This window comes from Hyperoodon ampullatus (genome assembly GCF_949752795.1).
Source record: "Hyperoodon ampullatus genome assembly, chromosome: 11".
NCBI classification, from domain to species: Eukaryota; Metazoa; Chordata; class Mammalia; order Artiodactyla; family Ziphiidae; genus Hyperoodon; species Hyperoodon ampullatus.
In genome coordinates, this window is record NC_136924.1 from 79,295,894 (window position 1) to 79,312,227 (window position 16,334).

The 16,334-nt window shown below is 34.6% G+C and overlaps 1 protein-coding gene across 1 annotated transcript in view; it reads right to left on the bottom strand.

Moving 5' to 3' along the window:
* CCDC91 (coiled-coil domain containing 91) overlaps positions 1 to 16,334 on the bottom strand; it is a 312,709-nt gene that overhangs the window by 249,122 nt on the left and 47,253 nt on the right. Inside the window, exons 4-6 of the mRNA XM_079714620.1 lie at positions 10,746 to 10,906; positions 9,630 to 9,833; positions 8,771 to 8,875 (exon numbers count right to left, since the gene is read on the bottom strand). Coding sequence (XP_079570746.1) covers positions 8,771 to 8,875; positions 9,630 to 9,833; positions 10,746 to 10,906 — 470 coding nt within the window. The remainder of the gene's footprint in view (positions 1 to 8,770; positions 8,876 to 9,629; positions 9,834 to 10,745; positions 10,907 to 16,334) is intronic.

Genomic DNA, 16,334 nt, shown 5'->3' on the forward strand with positions numbered 1-16,334 from the left:
TGAAGATGAAAACAAAGAATAAAGTAGTTTTCCCAAGTAGTTTTTTTTTCATTCTCTAGACATTTTCTTCTTCATTTCAACAATTCTCACAGGCACCTACAAGTACCAAGCAACAGTATGTAAAAATGAATAAGACATGGTCTTTACCCTCAAATTTTATTAAGCAATATTGAGACCTACAACTCCCTACAATCTAGTACTAATTCCATAAAGAGGTAAATATCCTTGGGGAAAGCATATGTTTAACCTTTGCTATCCCAGATAATTCCCTTTAATAACAATTAACAGTGAGAGAATACTGGGAATATGGCAGTAATGATGGTACAGTTTTCAGATCTCTCAAAATTCCCTCACAAAAACACACAGAGCACCTAAAAAAGTAGGACCAAAAGCTCATACTCATTATCTCTCACAAAAATAGATGTCACATATCTCTGTGAATGCCAGAATATAAGCAAGTAAAAATAAACCAAGAACACTCTCAAGACCTGCACGGCATCAGAATCTGGGCAAGAGGAAAGATGAAAGCAACAGGGTATCAGACAGACATGAGAACTCCAAAACAGCTAACAGATACTCACTGGAGAGGTCAGCAGGCCAATATGAGGACAGCAAGTAAGACAGAGGAGCCTAACATTCTAATAAGTACAAGTGGTCCTCAGTAAGGTATCAATGGCCCAGGATACACTGGGTCCAATAAACTCTAAATACTTTCAAGAGAAAGCCCCACATTGAGGAGAAAAAGCTGAGAACAGAGTCCAAATTAACCAAGCCAGAGACAACAAAACAAGGAAGGAAAAGAAGATCAAGTCAAAGTGAAAGAAGGGAACAGAGTCAGAAAATCTACAAATGTTGCCACATCCTTTTAATCTGACAGAAACATTAGAGCACTATACAATCATGAGGGGGGAAAAAACTGCCTTAAATCACTCCTCCAGTTAAAAAGATCAAGAAAACTAATTTCACATAAAAACAAATAACAGAATATTATGTCAAATGCTATGCAATGTTTTAGATAGATAGATAGATAGATGGAACAGTATGACAGCCCTACATAAAATAAAAGCACAGCAGAAATATATATTTTAAAAAGAAGTTTTAAATTCTACCCTTGTATTTCAAATGAGTTAAAAGACATTATGAAAGTGATAAAGTAGATTACAGAACAATATGAATCATAATTAGAAAAACTCAGAAGTGATGCGAGAAATTTCAGAAAAAAAACTATAACAGAATAAATCATTTCAGAAATGATGACTAAACTAAAAAGAACGTAACATTAAATAAGTTAAACTGAAAATACCTTAAGAGAACTGGAATAAGAGAGGAAACACATTTTAGATCAAAAAGAAATGAAGAAAGATGAAAAGGATTCAAGAATAAAGGGTAATACTGAAGACAAAGAGTAACCAATACACACATAGTAAGAGTCACCAGAACAAATAAAACATAGTAAGAAAATAAAACAAGTATTAAATTTATAATTAATAAAAACTCCTGGGCTTCCCTGGTGGCGCAGTGGTTGAGAATCTGCCTGCCAATGCTGGGGACACGGGTTCGAGCCCTGGTCTGGGAAGATCCCGCATGCTGGGGAGCAACTAGGCCCGTGAGCCACAGCTACTGAGCCTGCGCGTCTGGAGCCTGTGCTCCGCAACAAGAGAGGCCGCGATAGTGAGAGGCCCGCACACCACGATGAAGAGTGGCCCCCGCTTGTCGCAACTAGAGAAAGCCCTCGCACAGAAATGAAGACCCAACACAGTCATAAATAAATAAATAAATAAATAAAATTTAAAAGTGGTCACCTAGCTTTAACAATGATTAATTCATAGTCATTAAAACAAAACAAAAAAAAACTCCTTGACATTTGGAAGGAGGAATTGAAACTATATATGTATATTAAAGGACACATTAGAAATCTAGGGAAATCAACCTAGAATGACCAATACCAGGACATATTACAGTAAAATTATTTGACTTTAAAGAATAAGAAATTTAAAAAAGAGTAGATGAAATTAAGCAATACTTCATAATAAAAGAAAATGGAATAATATATTTAGATACCCATAAAAAGAAAAAAGAATAAGGAATCTCTTAATGAACCACTATGGAAGGGCCTCCAAGAAATATGCTTCAAAAAGGAAGGGGAGGGGGGTACTTCCCTGGTGGTGCAGTGGTTGAGAGTCCGCCTGCCGATGCGGGGGACTCGGGTTCGTGCCCTGGTCCGGGAAGATCCCACATGCCGCGGAGCAGCTAGGCCCGTGAGCCATGGCCGCTGAGCCTGCGTGTCCGGAGCCTGTGCTCCGCAACGGGAGAGGCCACAACAGTGATAGGCCCGTGTACAGCCAAAAAAAAAAAAAAGGAAGGGGGGAGGTGAATTTTTTAAATAAATAACAAAAGTGCATTTATTTAGTACACTACCATCTGTATACAGGCATGCCTCGGAGATACTGTGGGTTTGATTCCAAACCCACAATACTAGCCATCATCTGAGTCTTCAGTGAGTCCTAATCTTTTGGCTGGTGGAGGCTCTTGCCTCAGTGTTGATGGCTGCTGACTGATCAGGGTGGTGCTTGCTGAGGCTGGGGCGGCCGTGGCAGTTTCTTGAAATAAAGCTGCAGTGAGGTATGCCACAACGACTGACTCTTCCTTTCACAAATGATTTCTCTGTAGCATGCAATGCTGTTTGATAGCATTTGACCCACAGTAGAACATCTTCCAAAATCGGAGTCAATCCTCTCAAACCCTGCTGTTACTTTACCAACTCAGTTTATGTAACATTCTAAATCCGTTGTTGTCATTCAACAATCTTCACAGCATCTTCACCAGGAGCAGATTCCATCTCAAGAAACCACTTTCTTTGCTAAACCAAAAGAAGCAACACGTCATCCTTTCAAGTTTTATTATGAGACTGCAACAATTCAGTCACATCTTCAGGCTCTTCTTCTAATTCTACTTCTCTTGCTATTTCCACCACATCTACAGTGACTTCTTCCACTGAAGTTTTGAAACCAAAACATAAAATCTTTATTTTCCTTTCATTTTCCCCCCTTTCTCAGAATATGGATAATCATTTTTAAAGACAGGTGAATAAATAGGATATCTTCAAGCTATGCGTAATTTGTAATTCTTTCAGTATTCTCTACTACTAAGTAGGACTTCAACTACATTTTGGGTTACCTATGCAGAACTGGTTAATTCCTCACATACCAGGTTATCAAGTTAAATGCTCAAGGTATCAAGACATTGCTCTAATGCCATAAAGCATAATTACTACAGTAGTCTCTGGCTAAGGGCCCAACTTTCCAACATCTGACTAGTATTCACTTTAAAACAGTACACAAAAATATTGAGAATAGTATCTATTCAAAATGACGTAATGTAACCTTTGAAATCAGCAACAGAACACAGATAATACTCTGAAGCAGTATAAATCCATTTATGAGATCAATTTAAAGTCCTCTGAAACACTGTGTTTTCACATCACTTTTTTTAAATTAAATTCTCAAACTGAATAATCAACATACTATAAACTAAGAGACATTTCAATAGGAAATGGCATTTGGAAGCACAGACCCAACCTTTAAAAAGTTTGTACAGGAAATTCCCAAAACTAGCCATAGCTACCAATACCAACAACTATCAGAGATGATAATTTAACAATCAGCTGTATCTGTTAATTAACCTTGTTAAAATGTGGTCACAGTATGAAGTGTACAAGTCTGAGAAGCTTCCAAGTCTCTTCAGTGCTCGTCACAGGTGTGGATGTACTTGCTATGAGAGTCAGAGACAAAAGACAAAAGAGATTGGAATCCATGTTGTACTAAGATGAGCTCTCTACTCATGTTTCATGAAAAGTCCTTTAAATAGCTACCGCTGACACATGGAGCATGATTCACTTTTCTTGCTCTGCTTAGGCTCACACCCTGAACAGCACAGGAAAGGAGAGGTAGTGCACACCCCCGCTGTACTGCAGAGTTCGTGGTATTCCTTATTTCCTTCTGTTATGGGCACATTCACACCGCTCCACCTAACCTGGTAATTAGACCATATCACATAAAACCACAGTTAGAATTCTCTGTAATAGTTAATGTTGCTCTTTAAAAAAAGTTTTAAGGGTTTTACAAACATTCCGTTTATTAATTACTCCATCTCATGTCAGATTAAAATATTGACAAAGGCACACCCAACACTGGTCTAAGCAGAGGTAGATTTCTTACAAAATTGAAAATTCGAGCACTATATTTTGATATCACATGAAAATACTTGGATATGAATTTTGTTTGCTTTTTTTTCCTCTGTATTGTCCACCTTTTCCACAATAAACCTATTATTCTTATAAATATACAAACATACTAACATTTTTTAAGGAGAAAGGCTTCTCAGTCAATTTAATCCAGTCTTATCAGGACTATTTTTTGTACTCCTGGATATTTTGCTTTATTTAGGATACAATAGAGAGGCAGGCACCAATATATTATCCCTGTCATCAAAAATAGCAGAAAAGAAAACTTTTTCTATTCCATTAAGCTCCACAAATATTTAGAAGACGTGTATGTTATATATGCCTTAATATAAAAAATATGTGGATTGCCACAGTCTACAGAAAATACATGATAAATATATTGACTTTCAAATATCTGAGGGATGACTTGCAGACCATAATTCAAGCAAGAAATTTAATATATATTTTCATGATTTAAAAACTCACTTTTGCTAAAATTTCATCCTACATATATTTAACATAGAGTGGCCTCCTTTGATACTCACAAATTTAATCACATCTCCTATTCCTAAGAAATTATTAGATAGAACCAACTTTGTACCAGTTTTTAAAATAGGCTATATTCCCAGAAAGAAATGAATTACATAAAGTAGGTCAAACAGTGAAGGTCAAGATTTTCTAAATCCTTAATGATCAGGTACAATACAATTTAAATATATTTATTAAAAATACATTTCCAGAAAGTCTAACACATATACCTTTTTTTTTTTTTTTTTTGCGGCACGCGGGCCTCTCACTGTTGTGGCCTCTCCCGTTGCGGAGCACAGGCTCTGGACACGCAGTCTCAGCGGCCACGGCTCATGGGCCCAGCCGCTCCGCAGCATGTGGGATCTTCCCAGACTGGGGCACGAACCCGTGTCCCCTGCATCGGCAGGCGGACTCTCAACCACTGCGCCACCAGGGAAGCCCCACATATACTTATTTATGCACAAACTTGGTAAGTATAAAGCAGATATAGAGATTTATGGATTATCTCACAAACTGAGTTATGCATATTTTTATTTTCCCCTCTTCTATCTACAAGGACTCTATGAGTTGATCACTTACTTAAGCTGTTTTCCTTAAAAACTTTACTCAAAATACCTGCTTTAGGTTAATGTATTTTAAGCTTGAATTAATTTTCTGCTGTAGCTACAATAAATAATATTTAAAATTTTAAATGTTCCTTTTTATTTCACTTCTAGACTAAGATGAAACAGATGCACTTCTCCCCATTTTTCTCAAGAAGTACAGCTAAAAGACCTGGACATTATCTTTAAAACAAATGTAAGAGGACTGCAAAGGGGGACAAGAAAGCAGACCACCTGGGGACTTGAGGAACCAAGGAATGACACAGCAGCAATTTTGTGAGTTTTCTTTTAGCTTCCTATATCCTAAACTAGGTACTGGAATGACCAGCAACCAGGAAATGCCAATGGGCACAAACACAAACAACCCCAAGAAAAGCTATCCCTCTCCATTTCCAAAGGTCCACAAAAGGGGCAACCTAGCAGAACAGATAACTGGTAGATAATAAGTGCTCTATGAGAGCCAAACCACACGGAAAAAAAAAATGTGATCCCATCTCCAGCTCTATGAGCAAAGGCCAAAATGCTAAACCCAGACTCTACCCTCACCCAGCAGGGACATAGAAACTAAACAGTGTGCCTGCCTTTGAGTTCAATTTGGTTATTAGACCTCCTAGTACACTTTTCTATCACTTATTTAGCCAAGGTGATAAAATACTCCCTAAATTAGTTTACTCTTTTTTCCACATAGTATAAAAAGGAGAGAGGTCCTTTTTGGTACTGAAGTAAAATCACCTAAAAAATGTTTTCTTGAGACGTACTGTTTCTAGTAAAAGGAAAGTATTTTTAAATTGAATATTAGTTTTGAAGACTCAAGTTGTTACTCTTAGATTACCACTATTAATAGTAAAAGCAATAAGACAATAACGATAATGTCACTAGGCGTTTACATTGGTTTTCACTACGGAAAGCTCAAAGTGTTGTATACCAGGTGTTAGATGGTCTCTCAGGCGTGTTATTGTTCCCGTTAACAGATTGAGAAACCGAATTTGCAAAGGTATCGGTCTCACTAACGGACCCAGAATAAGTCACTCAATGTAGAGAAGAAAACACAAAGTTACAGTAATCAGTACTGAACCTTCCAATAAGCACCCTAATTCCAAGTATGGGGCTATAAATGTGGCTGTACACAATGCAATTAGTCCTTGGGCAGCAGGGTGCACTATATTAGTGAATTCAGTCATTCATTCAAGAGTATTAATTGAGCCCACATTACATGCCAAGTATTGCTCTAGGCACTGGAAAGTTCCCCATCTCATGGAGCTTACACTCTGGTGAGGGTAAAAGAACAAATAAACAAATCAAAATAAAATAACAATTGCTATGAGGAGGGGGGAGAAAAAGCAAAGAAAGGGGGCTAGGGAATGCTGAGCATGTACACAGGTTCTTATTTTCTATAGCATAGCCAAAGAAAGCTTCCACAAGAAGGTAGCATTTGAGCAACTTTCTAAAGGAAACTAGGGTTCACGGAGAGTTGTTAAAAAGTATAATTTTCAAAAAGTTAAAATGTGACTCATATAAATATACATGAAACACATCAAAGACTTATACTACTCTTTATTAATAAAAGAATCATTTATGTTAACAGAAGGAATCAGATGTTAAGACTGGTTCAAAGAGCATTTGAATAGGCATACGAATAGAAAATTTAAATAACGGAGTGTTAGACTGAGCAAGAGAGCTAGATGGAGATAATGTCTAATGAATGTCCTACAGGGCAATAAACACTATTCTTTGAAATTCTAACAGAGAGATATTATTTGCACCTCTTCTGTGAAAAAAATTAATTAACGTGTAATGTCAATACAACTGAGACTTTTAATCAATAGTAAACAGTGAGTCACATTCACAGTGAGTACTACATTCTTTTAAAGAATTCTTGAGTAGGTCTAGTAAGTAACGCCCTCATAGGACATTGAAAGAACATACTGCTCACCCTTTTCCTTGTTTTCAAGTTTTACATTTTTTAAACAAAGCCATGCAGATGTCTGCAGGAAGAGCATTCCAGTCAGAGAAACTGAATGAATCACAAACTGTTTCCCTCAACTCACCACTCCAACAGGTAAGGAATGCCCTCAGTAACACAGACTCACACATTTCGCCTGGACCCTATTATGAATTCAGTGTAAGTAAACAGCTGGGGGCGAACTGGAAAAGTTGGAGAAGCCAGAAGATTTACACTGAAAGGAGAATGATAGTTGTGGTTGGGAAATGATTTGACTCACATTTTTAAAAAACACTACTCCACCTGCTGAAATAAAGACTCATTAAGGGAGAAGAGCACGGGTAGAAGCTAGAAGGCCACTTAGGAGACTGTTAAAATGATCTAGGCAAATAAACAAGTAAATACATAGTTTGTCAGATGTGAAAAGTGCTATGGAGAAAAAGAAAGCAGAATAAGGGAAGGCTGGTAAGGGATGTCAGCATCGTTTGGAAAGGTCTCCCTTGATAAGGTGATATTTGCATGGAGACCTGAATGATATAAAAATGTGAACAATGCAGAAAACTGAGGGACGAGTGCTCTAGACATAGGGATAAAGCAAAACGACTGAAGAAAAAGAGTCAGGGAGAAGACAGGGAGAAGGGACACAAAAAAATGGAGGGCCTTGCAAACCATTTTAAGGACTTACTTGACTTTTAGTTTGGGTGAGGTGAGAAGCCATTGAAGGTTTCCGAGCAGAGAAATGACATGAGCAGCTTTAACTATTAAACAGATCACAGTGGCTGTCATGTGGAGAATGGTCTGTAAGTGGGCAATGACAGAAGCAAAAAAGATTAGAATAGAAGATACTTCAGTATTCCAAGGGAGAAATAAGGATGGCCTAGAATAGGTTGGCAGCAGTGACCATAATGACAAACAGTCGAAACCTGGATATTTTGAAGGTAGAGCCAACAGGTTTTGCTTAAGGAACAGACATGGGGTAAGCACAAAAAGGAATAAATGTGGGTTTCAGCTTTAGCAACTGGAAAGACAGAACTGCTATTTCCTGGGATGGGGAAGACTGCAGAAGAAACAAGTTTGTTAAGGAAATTTGAGGAGTAGACGAGGAGACATTGATTACAAACAATTTATTAAAAAGGTTAAATATCTCAGTTTGGTGTTTATACGATTCTAAACTCTTTTCAAATGTAATCACAACAAGAAAAATTGGAATGTCTAATTTCCAAATTGAGAAAATCATCAGAAACAGAATATTTTTCGCCAGACTGAGTCTCAAACAGCTAACCTGCATGGCTTCTCAGGGATTCGTGCTGTTCAAAATGGCATTTATCATTAATTTCACACGTTAGTCAGTTTTTTACATATTTAAGCAAGTATCTGATGCTTCATTCATCAAGTATTCATTGAGCACTTTTTGAAGTTATATTACATGCTTCATCAAAAGGCCTACATACTAAATTTATAATTCCCTGTTTTTACCTGAAGTTCTTTGTATCTATCTTGAAAAGAAATGGCCTCTTGCTCTTTTTCTTTAAGGAAATCTTTTTCCAAGACACTATGTTTTTCCATCAATGATTCCACATCCTAAAAGAAAAAAATCCAAGCATAAATTTTGTGATATTTAAAGGCATAAAATATATTCAGTTTTTTCAATGAACATATTAGAAAATATTTGGTAAGGAAAGAACCCACCGGAAGTATGGTTTTCAAAGTTCAACAATATTATAAAACGTATGCTTCACTCTCATTCCCAGACCAATATCAAACACTGATATAACACTAACACTGCTATAACACTAAAATTATTCATGCTAATAAGTAAACAAAAGCATCTAAACTAATTGTAAACAACACTCTACCTCTACCTATACTTTCTATAAATTTGCTAAGGTCTTTTTATAGAGATATTTGTAGGAAACAGAAATGAGAACACATAAATAATTTACTAAAATAGCTGTATTTCTAAGTAATCTTGTCAAATATCCCATCATGTCTGACTTCTCATAGGGACAAATGAATACTACAAATCTTCTAACCTACATAAGAAATACAACACTACCTGCTTTCAGAGTAAATAAAAATAAACCAGAAGGAAAGCATTCATTAGCGAAAAAAAAATCTAGTAAAAGACTTCATATCTTTAAAAGTACACCTTTAAAACTAGAAATTTCTTATCAAAGACTTTTGTAAGAGATAAGCTTGTATGACTGATTTAAACCTACAGCCAAAGAGCATAATAGCTTTTCCACTGCTGAATTTTTAATCAGAAGTTGGGATTATATCATATTTCCAGTATCTGCAATTCAAACATTTATTTTTTAGGCAAATGTAAATATACCTTTTTAATTCTCTGTTTTTCTTCTTCAGATACTTTGAGTTTCATCTCCAGACTTGAAATTTTCTGCTGAAGCTGTATGTTTGATACATTGGCTCCAGGATCCTCAGAATCATCCACAAGAGCAATTGTTCCATTACTTTTCTCCTCAGTTAAACCCAACGGAAAAAGTGAGATATCCAGATGAGTGTGTGTTGATTGCTGAATCTAAACCACATTAAAAAAAAAAAAAAAACACACAAGAGGGGAAAGTTTACACTGCACCAAGAAGGAAAACATCCAAAGGGCACCAGAAACCACATTTGGAAATTAAGTTGTAGCAAAGGTTCCGAAATTATTTCACCCTTTAAGTAAATCAACATAAGACCTCAAACTATTACAACAACCTGATCTTTGCAATAAGAAACAAAATTTTCTGTAAACTTCAGAGTTTAAAGCATTTATTATTTTCCAAGCAAAGCATTAAAAACTTAAAACTTTTTCTTGAGAGTGTATAATAAGTATAAATACATCTGATACCAGTTCGTGAATTTAGACATACACTCAGAATTTGTTTATATACTAAGTTATAAATCAGATTTTAAAATTTATCAATAACCACTAATTGATCATCACTTTCTAGTAAAGATAACGGGTGACTCAAGATTGTATATAGCACTTTGGAAATCTGGAATAACTCCAGCATCTAGCACAAGGCCTGAATCGATAAATATTTGAATGAATAAACGCTATGACCGCTGTGTTTTTGGTTTTACTCTAAAATTGAAATGAACATTCTAATACTTGAAAACATATGGTAAGCTTCCCTGAGAAGAGAAATAGTTTTTTTGTAATTATTTTCCTTTTTGAAGTTCACGATCTGCAATGCAAAACTAAGTCAACTTTAATAAAACATATTTGGTTTTCAAACCGTATTTTGGTAACTAACACTGCTTAAATACCTTGCAATTGTGCCACAAAACAAACATATTATTCAGTTTTTAGAATTCTAGATATTAACCTCAAAGTTAGAGGATCTACAGGAGGGAAAAGAAAAAGGAAATCAGGAAATCTTCAATTAAATCAGTATGCAATTTTTTTAAGTAGGCAAAGTTCCTATAAAAATATGCTTGTCTTTACCTGTGCTTTAGGAAAAGTTTGACTGACAGTGCTGTTGTCTGCATGTGTATTCTCTGGTGATGAAATGATGGGCTCAGAAGAGAGGCAGCCAACTGAAGGAGAAGTGTGGTCATGGTCCAATACAATCTCAGGAGAGGCTGGAGAAAGATGGACTCCAGATACTAAAGAAAAACAAACAAAACAAAACAACACAACAAAAGGATCATTAAAGGGAAAATAAAGAACAGGCTGAAGGGAAGAAAGAGAGTAGAGGGAGGGAAAGAAAAAGGGGTAAGGAAAGTAAAAGCAATGAGGTAGAAAATTAGGATTCTATGACTATTTTTCAGGGATTTTTATCTGAGATCTAAAACTAGTGTTTCTAAGTTGAACAGGACATTTCCATGTGAGACCCAAGCAAACAAAACAACTTAATAATGTCTTAATGTCTACATACTAACACATTACCATAAGGGGTGCATTTGCAACTCAGAGAAATTATTCAAATATATTATTTACCTATTCAATTAGTTAAGAAAAAGCACTAGCATGCCTACCAGTGCCAAACACAGGCACTAGGTACTGAGGAGACAGCAATGAGCAGGACATGCATCCATGTACTCAGTGACCTTATGACCCAGGAGGCAAGTCAAATGAAATACTTATTACAATAAAGCAAGCTAAGGGGAAGAACAATGACGTTAAAATAGCTAATCCACGGTCTCTGTGTTAATTTCTTCTTTTACAACAGCAAAAGATTTTTCATGTTAAAGTCAATTTTAGTTTGTTTCCACAAACAAATAATGTTGAAATGCAACTCTGTAATTAGTTTCACAACAAAATATTATTAGATTGTGATTAGGGTTCAAATACAAGGGTCACAAAAGGAAAGCCAATTCCAAACATGAAATAAGACAAAAATATTGATGATGGCGAAATAAACAGATTATATTACTTTATTTTCAAACGTTCTTTCTAAAAATTCACACGCGTTTGTATTGTGTGTTTTAAAGCTTAAGAAGAGTAACTAAATCATTTTTAACAGTAATTCATTTATACGTTTTGACTTTCTAAATTATAAAGACCTTTATTCCACATTGGCATCAGTAGCAACGTCAGTGAAGTTCTACCATAAATTCTGGAAGGCAGCTCACAATGGAAACTGCATTTTTCCCTGAAGAAAGACATCTATAAGGTCATTAGGTATTAACAAACTAAGGAATGTATCAATTTTTTATTGGTACCATATAGGATTATTTAATTATCTTATATACACTTTCATTGTGTAGCAGTATTGTGTTTTTCAAATACTATGTGCCATACTGGATAAAGTACTGTAGCTCCTCCCACAAGCATTTCACTATTTTAACTAAAATACAGAAAACTGGAATTTCAACCCATGTTTGTACTTTATATATCTTTTTCAGAAATTTTTGCTAATCTTCACTATTCTATATGCTAACAGATTTCTCTAAAATGTCAAAATATTCTAACTTCTAATTCTAAATTACAATTATACCAAAAATATTACTAATTAATTTTTAAAGGAATGAAAATAAGTACTATAGTATAGTGAAGAGGAATACAGCCTTATGATTAAGAGCACAGACTCTGAAATCATATTACCAAAGCAAGTGTACAACATCTGGCAAGTTTACTTAACTTCCGTCAGTTTCCTCATCTGTAAAACTGGCATAGAGGTGCTGATGAGGTTTTAAATGACTAAAATATGTAAAGCTTTTAGCATTGTCCTGACATTATTTTCATCGTTATTTCAAAGATTGTTAAAGTTTGTTGGACAAGTATGTTTTACTTCCAGGCATAAAGGGTATGTGTGACTACGATCCTATGTTCAAGAAACCCTTAAAAATATCATTCTGATCCACCACCTGAACATTTTAACATCTCTTTATGTTATTCACATTTATAGCCATAATCTAAGACAAGATGTCATGTTGTCATGAGTTAAATTCTCATTCTGTAACATTACATGTTCAAGTATGCCATATTAGGAAAAGAAAGAGGGAAAGAGGCTAGAATAAAGGAAGGAAGGGAGAGAAAGAGAAAGGAAAGAAAAGAGATAAATAAGGGGAAGGCAAAGGGAGAGGTGGAGGGAGGAAAGTAGGGGGTGGGAGGAGGCCCCCTCACCCTCACACTTTCCACTAGTTACCACTATCATACCTTCCCTTCATAACCAGATTTCTTGTCTCCATTTGCTTCTCCCTCATCCAACACTCATCATGCCACTAGACCCACTTTTTATGATATTAATTTTCCTTTCAGGTATTATTATGTCAAATGAACACTTCTTATTTTATCTTCCTTTAGTTCTCCAGAGCACATAATACTAATGACTCTCCCTTTTCCTTGAAACTCTTCCCTTGGCACCTGTAAACCACTATATACTAAATTCCTCCTAACATTTTAACTTTTTTTTTTCTTGTTTCCTTTTCAGGCTCTTTTCCACTCAGTCTTAATTTCATTGTTTCCTACACCCTCTGATCTTCTCAGTGTTCACATTATTCTTACCACTTTCAGAACCCATTATTTAAATTATCACCTATAAGCTAATGACACCGAAATTCACATTTCTAGCACAAACCATTCTACAGACCTCCAGATCCATATGCTCAGCTAACTACCAGACAGTCCATTTAGCTGTCTAGTACATTCATCAGACTTAATCATCTTACATAAACCTGCTTTGCTTCATGTTAATGGTATCTCAATGAACTATTTGCCCAAGCCAGAAATGATACCACCAAGCGTCAACTTCACTCCAGTCACACTGTGCTACTTACTGTTCCCTGATTATGCCATACTGTTCAGTACCTCTCTGACCTCACAATATTACTGCCTAAGTAAAAGCCATAGCTGTGGAATCAGAAATGGATTCAAATTTGAACAATAACAACTTACTTGTTATGCAGCAAATTACACAAACCCCGCTAAGCCACAGTTTCCTCTTCTGAAAGTGGTGAAATAATACCAACAAACTTTTCCAGGAATCTTTTCACCTACTCCGTTACCCATCCAACCACAATACAACTTTAATTTTCCACTATCAAGATATTATAGATTTCTAAGAAATAATAATAAAAACATTACATATCTATTGGATACATTTAAAGCAGTTTAGAAAAAAAATCTAGATCCTTGAACACTTCAATCAATCTAAAAAATGAATTAAATTTCCATCTCATAAACTAAAATACGAATAACACAGAAAACTTTAAAAGCACATTAATAAAATAATAAAGATAATGCAGATGTCAAAGATTAAGAAAATAAAGCAGATCTAATTAATCAAAATCCTGAATTTCTAAGAAAATCAAATAAAACAGTAGTTAATTTATTAAAAATAAAAGGAGAAAAGTACAAATAGATAAATTAAGTGACAAGGGTAACATAATAATTAAAACAGAAGAATTTTTTTAAATCATAAATCCTCTAAAGACTTCTAAGTAAATAGGTTTGAAAATTCTAGATAAAATGGGCAATTCTCCACAGAAACATAGTTTATAAAAGTTGATTGGATTAAAGCTTAAAAATTCTTTAAAAATATATAATTTCCTTGGGGAAAAAAGAAAATTATGAGGCAACTACCCTATAGATAAAGCATTTCAAGAGGATTTCTAACAAAAATTCGAAAAATGAATAATCCCTATGCTCTAAAATTATTACAGAGCATTGAAAATGAAGGGAAACTTCATTAGCATTACATAACATTAACATAACATTGATAGCTAAGCCTGATAAAGACAATACAAAAACAGAACAATTAAAGATTTTTAGAGTATTGCTTAAAAATAATTAGGTAAAAGTTCTAAATAAAATATTCGTAAACAAAATCTAACACCATATTGAGAAAATGATATGCAATGAATGAGTCAGATTTGTTCCAGGAATGCAAGGTTGGCTCACTATTAGGGAATTCATTAATATAACATTCCATATTAATAGACTTAAAGAGAAAAATAGCATAACTAGCTCTAAGGCTGAAAATGCTTTTGATAAAAATCAAACACCTGTATCTGTTAAAAAAAAAAAACACTCAAACAAATAGAAATTGATGCATACTTTCTTAAGATAAAACATATAGACCTCAATCCTAAAGTCAGCATGTTAATTAATGAAAAAAATCTACAGGTGTTTCCTCTAAGATCAGGAATAATATAAGGATGCCTACTATCTCCAAACCACTTAACACTGCACTCACTAAAGCAATGTGGTTAGACAAGAGAAATTAAATGGAAGCGTAAAAATAAGAAAAGGAGGAAAACTACACCTCATGTTCCGACTAACTCAAACAATAAACACATTCAGTAAAGTAGCAGGATATTAACTTAATGAACAAAAATCAATAGCATTCATATGTAAAAACAATAACAATTTAGAAGATATCATGGTAGCAAAAATATTATTTTCCATAGCAACAAAGAAGATAAAATACTTAAGAATAAAGTTAGCAAGAAACATGAGGAAACCTTTAAAACATTTCTGAAAGACTCAATGGTAGACCTGAACAAAGGTAAAGACCCTTGTAATTGGATAGGACAACTAAACATCATAAAGATGCCAATCCTCCCTTAGTTAATTTATAGGCCTAATAAAATTACAATAAAAGTAAATAAGCTTTTTTTATAATGGAGCTAGACAAATGGACATTAAATATCACATGGAAAAAGTAAAATGCAAAAATGTAAAAAAGAAAAAGTATAAGGAGGATACTCGACCCTCTTATTCAAATAAACTAAATTAAACTATAGTAAAACATACTACTAACCTTATTAAGATATACTGTAGTAAATTATGTTAAAACAAACAATAAACCTTTTATAATTAAAACAGTGTATTTATTTGGTGCAGCAATAAACAGATCACAAGAGTATACCAGAAAGTCCAGAAGTAGAGCCATGTATATGTGAAACTTAAGTATATGACAAAAGTGGCATTTCAAATTACTGAGGTAAAGATGGGCTTGTTAATAAACAGTGCCTTAACAACTGATTAGCCATTTGGAAAAATCTGAAATTTGACTCATATCTCACACTAATAACAAACCAAAAAAAAGCTACAACTGGATTAAAAAATAAGACCATATAAGTATAAACAAAAATATGAGATAATGTAAGTACATTATCTTGGGTATAAGAAATGCCTTTCTAACTATGACTCAATTCCAGACACAGTCAAATAAAAGACTGACAAATCTGACTACAGAATACATAAAAACATTTTGTCTGTCAAAAATTATCTTAAATAAAATCAAAAAACAACTGACAAACTAAAAAAAAAAGATATGTTAATATATATCACAGATAAGGACTAATATTCCTAATATATAAAGAACATTTAAAACTTGGGGGGGAAAAGACTGAAAAATATGCCTATAGAATAACGGGCAAAAAATGTGAACAGACAATTCACCAAAAAGAAAATATACAAATAGCCCTTAAACACATGAAAACACACAGACACATGCATCTACTTGTTTGTTATAAAGGAAACATAGGAAGGATGAAGCCAAAACTAGAGAGACTGATAGGTGGAGGAGAGGTAGAATGAAGTGGAAAGACAGAAGAAATGAATTGTGGGAAGTATCTCTTCTCT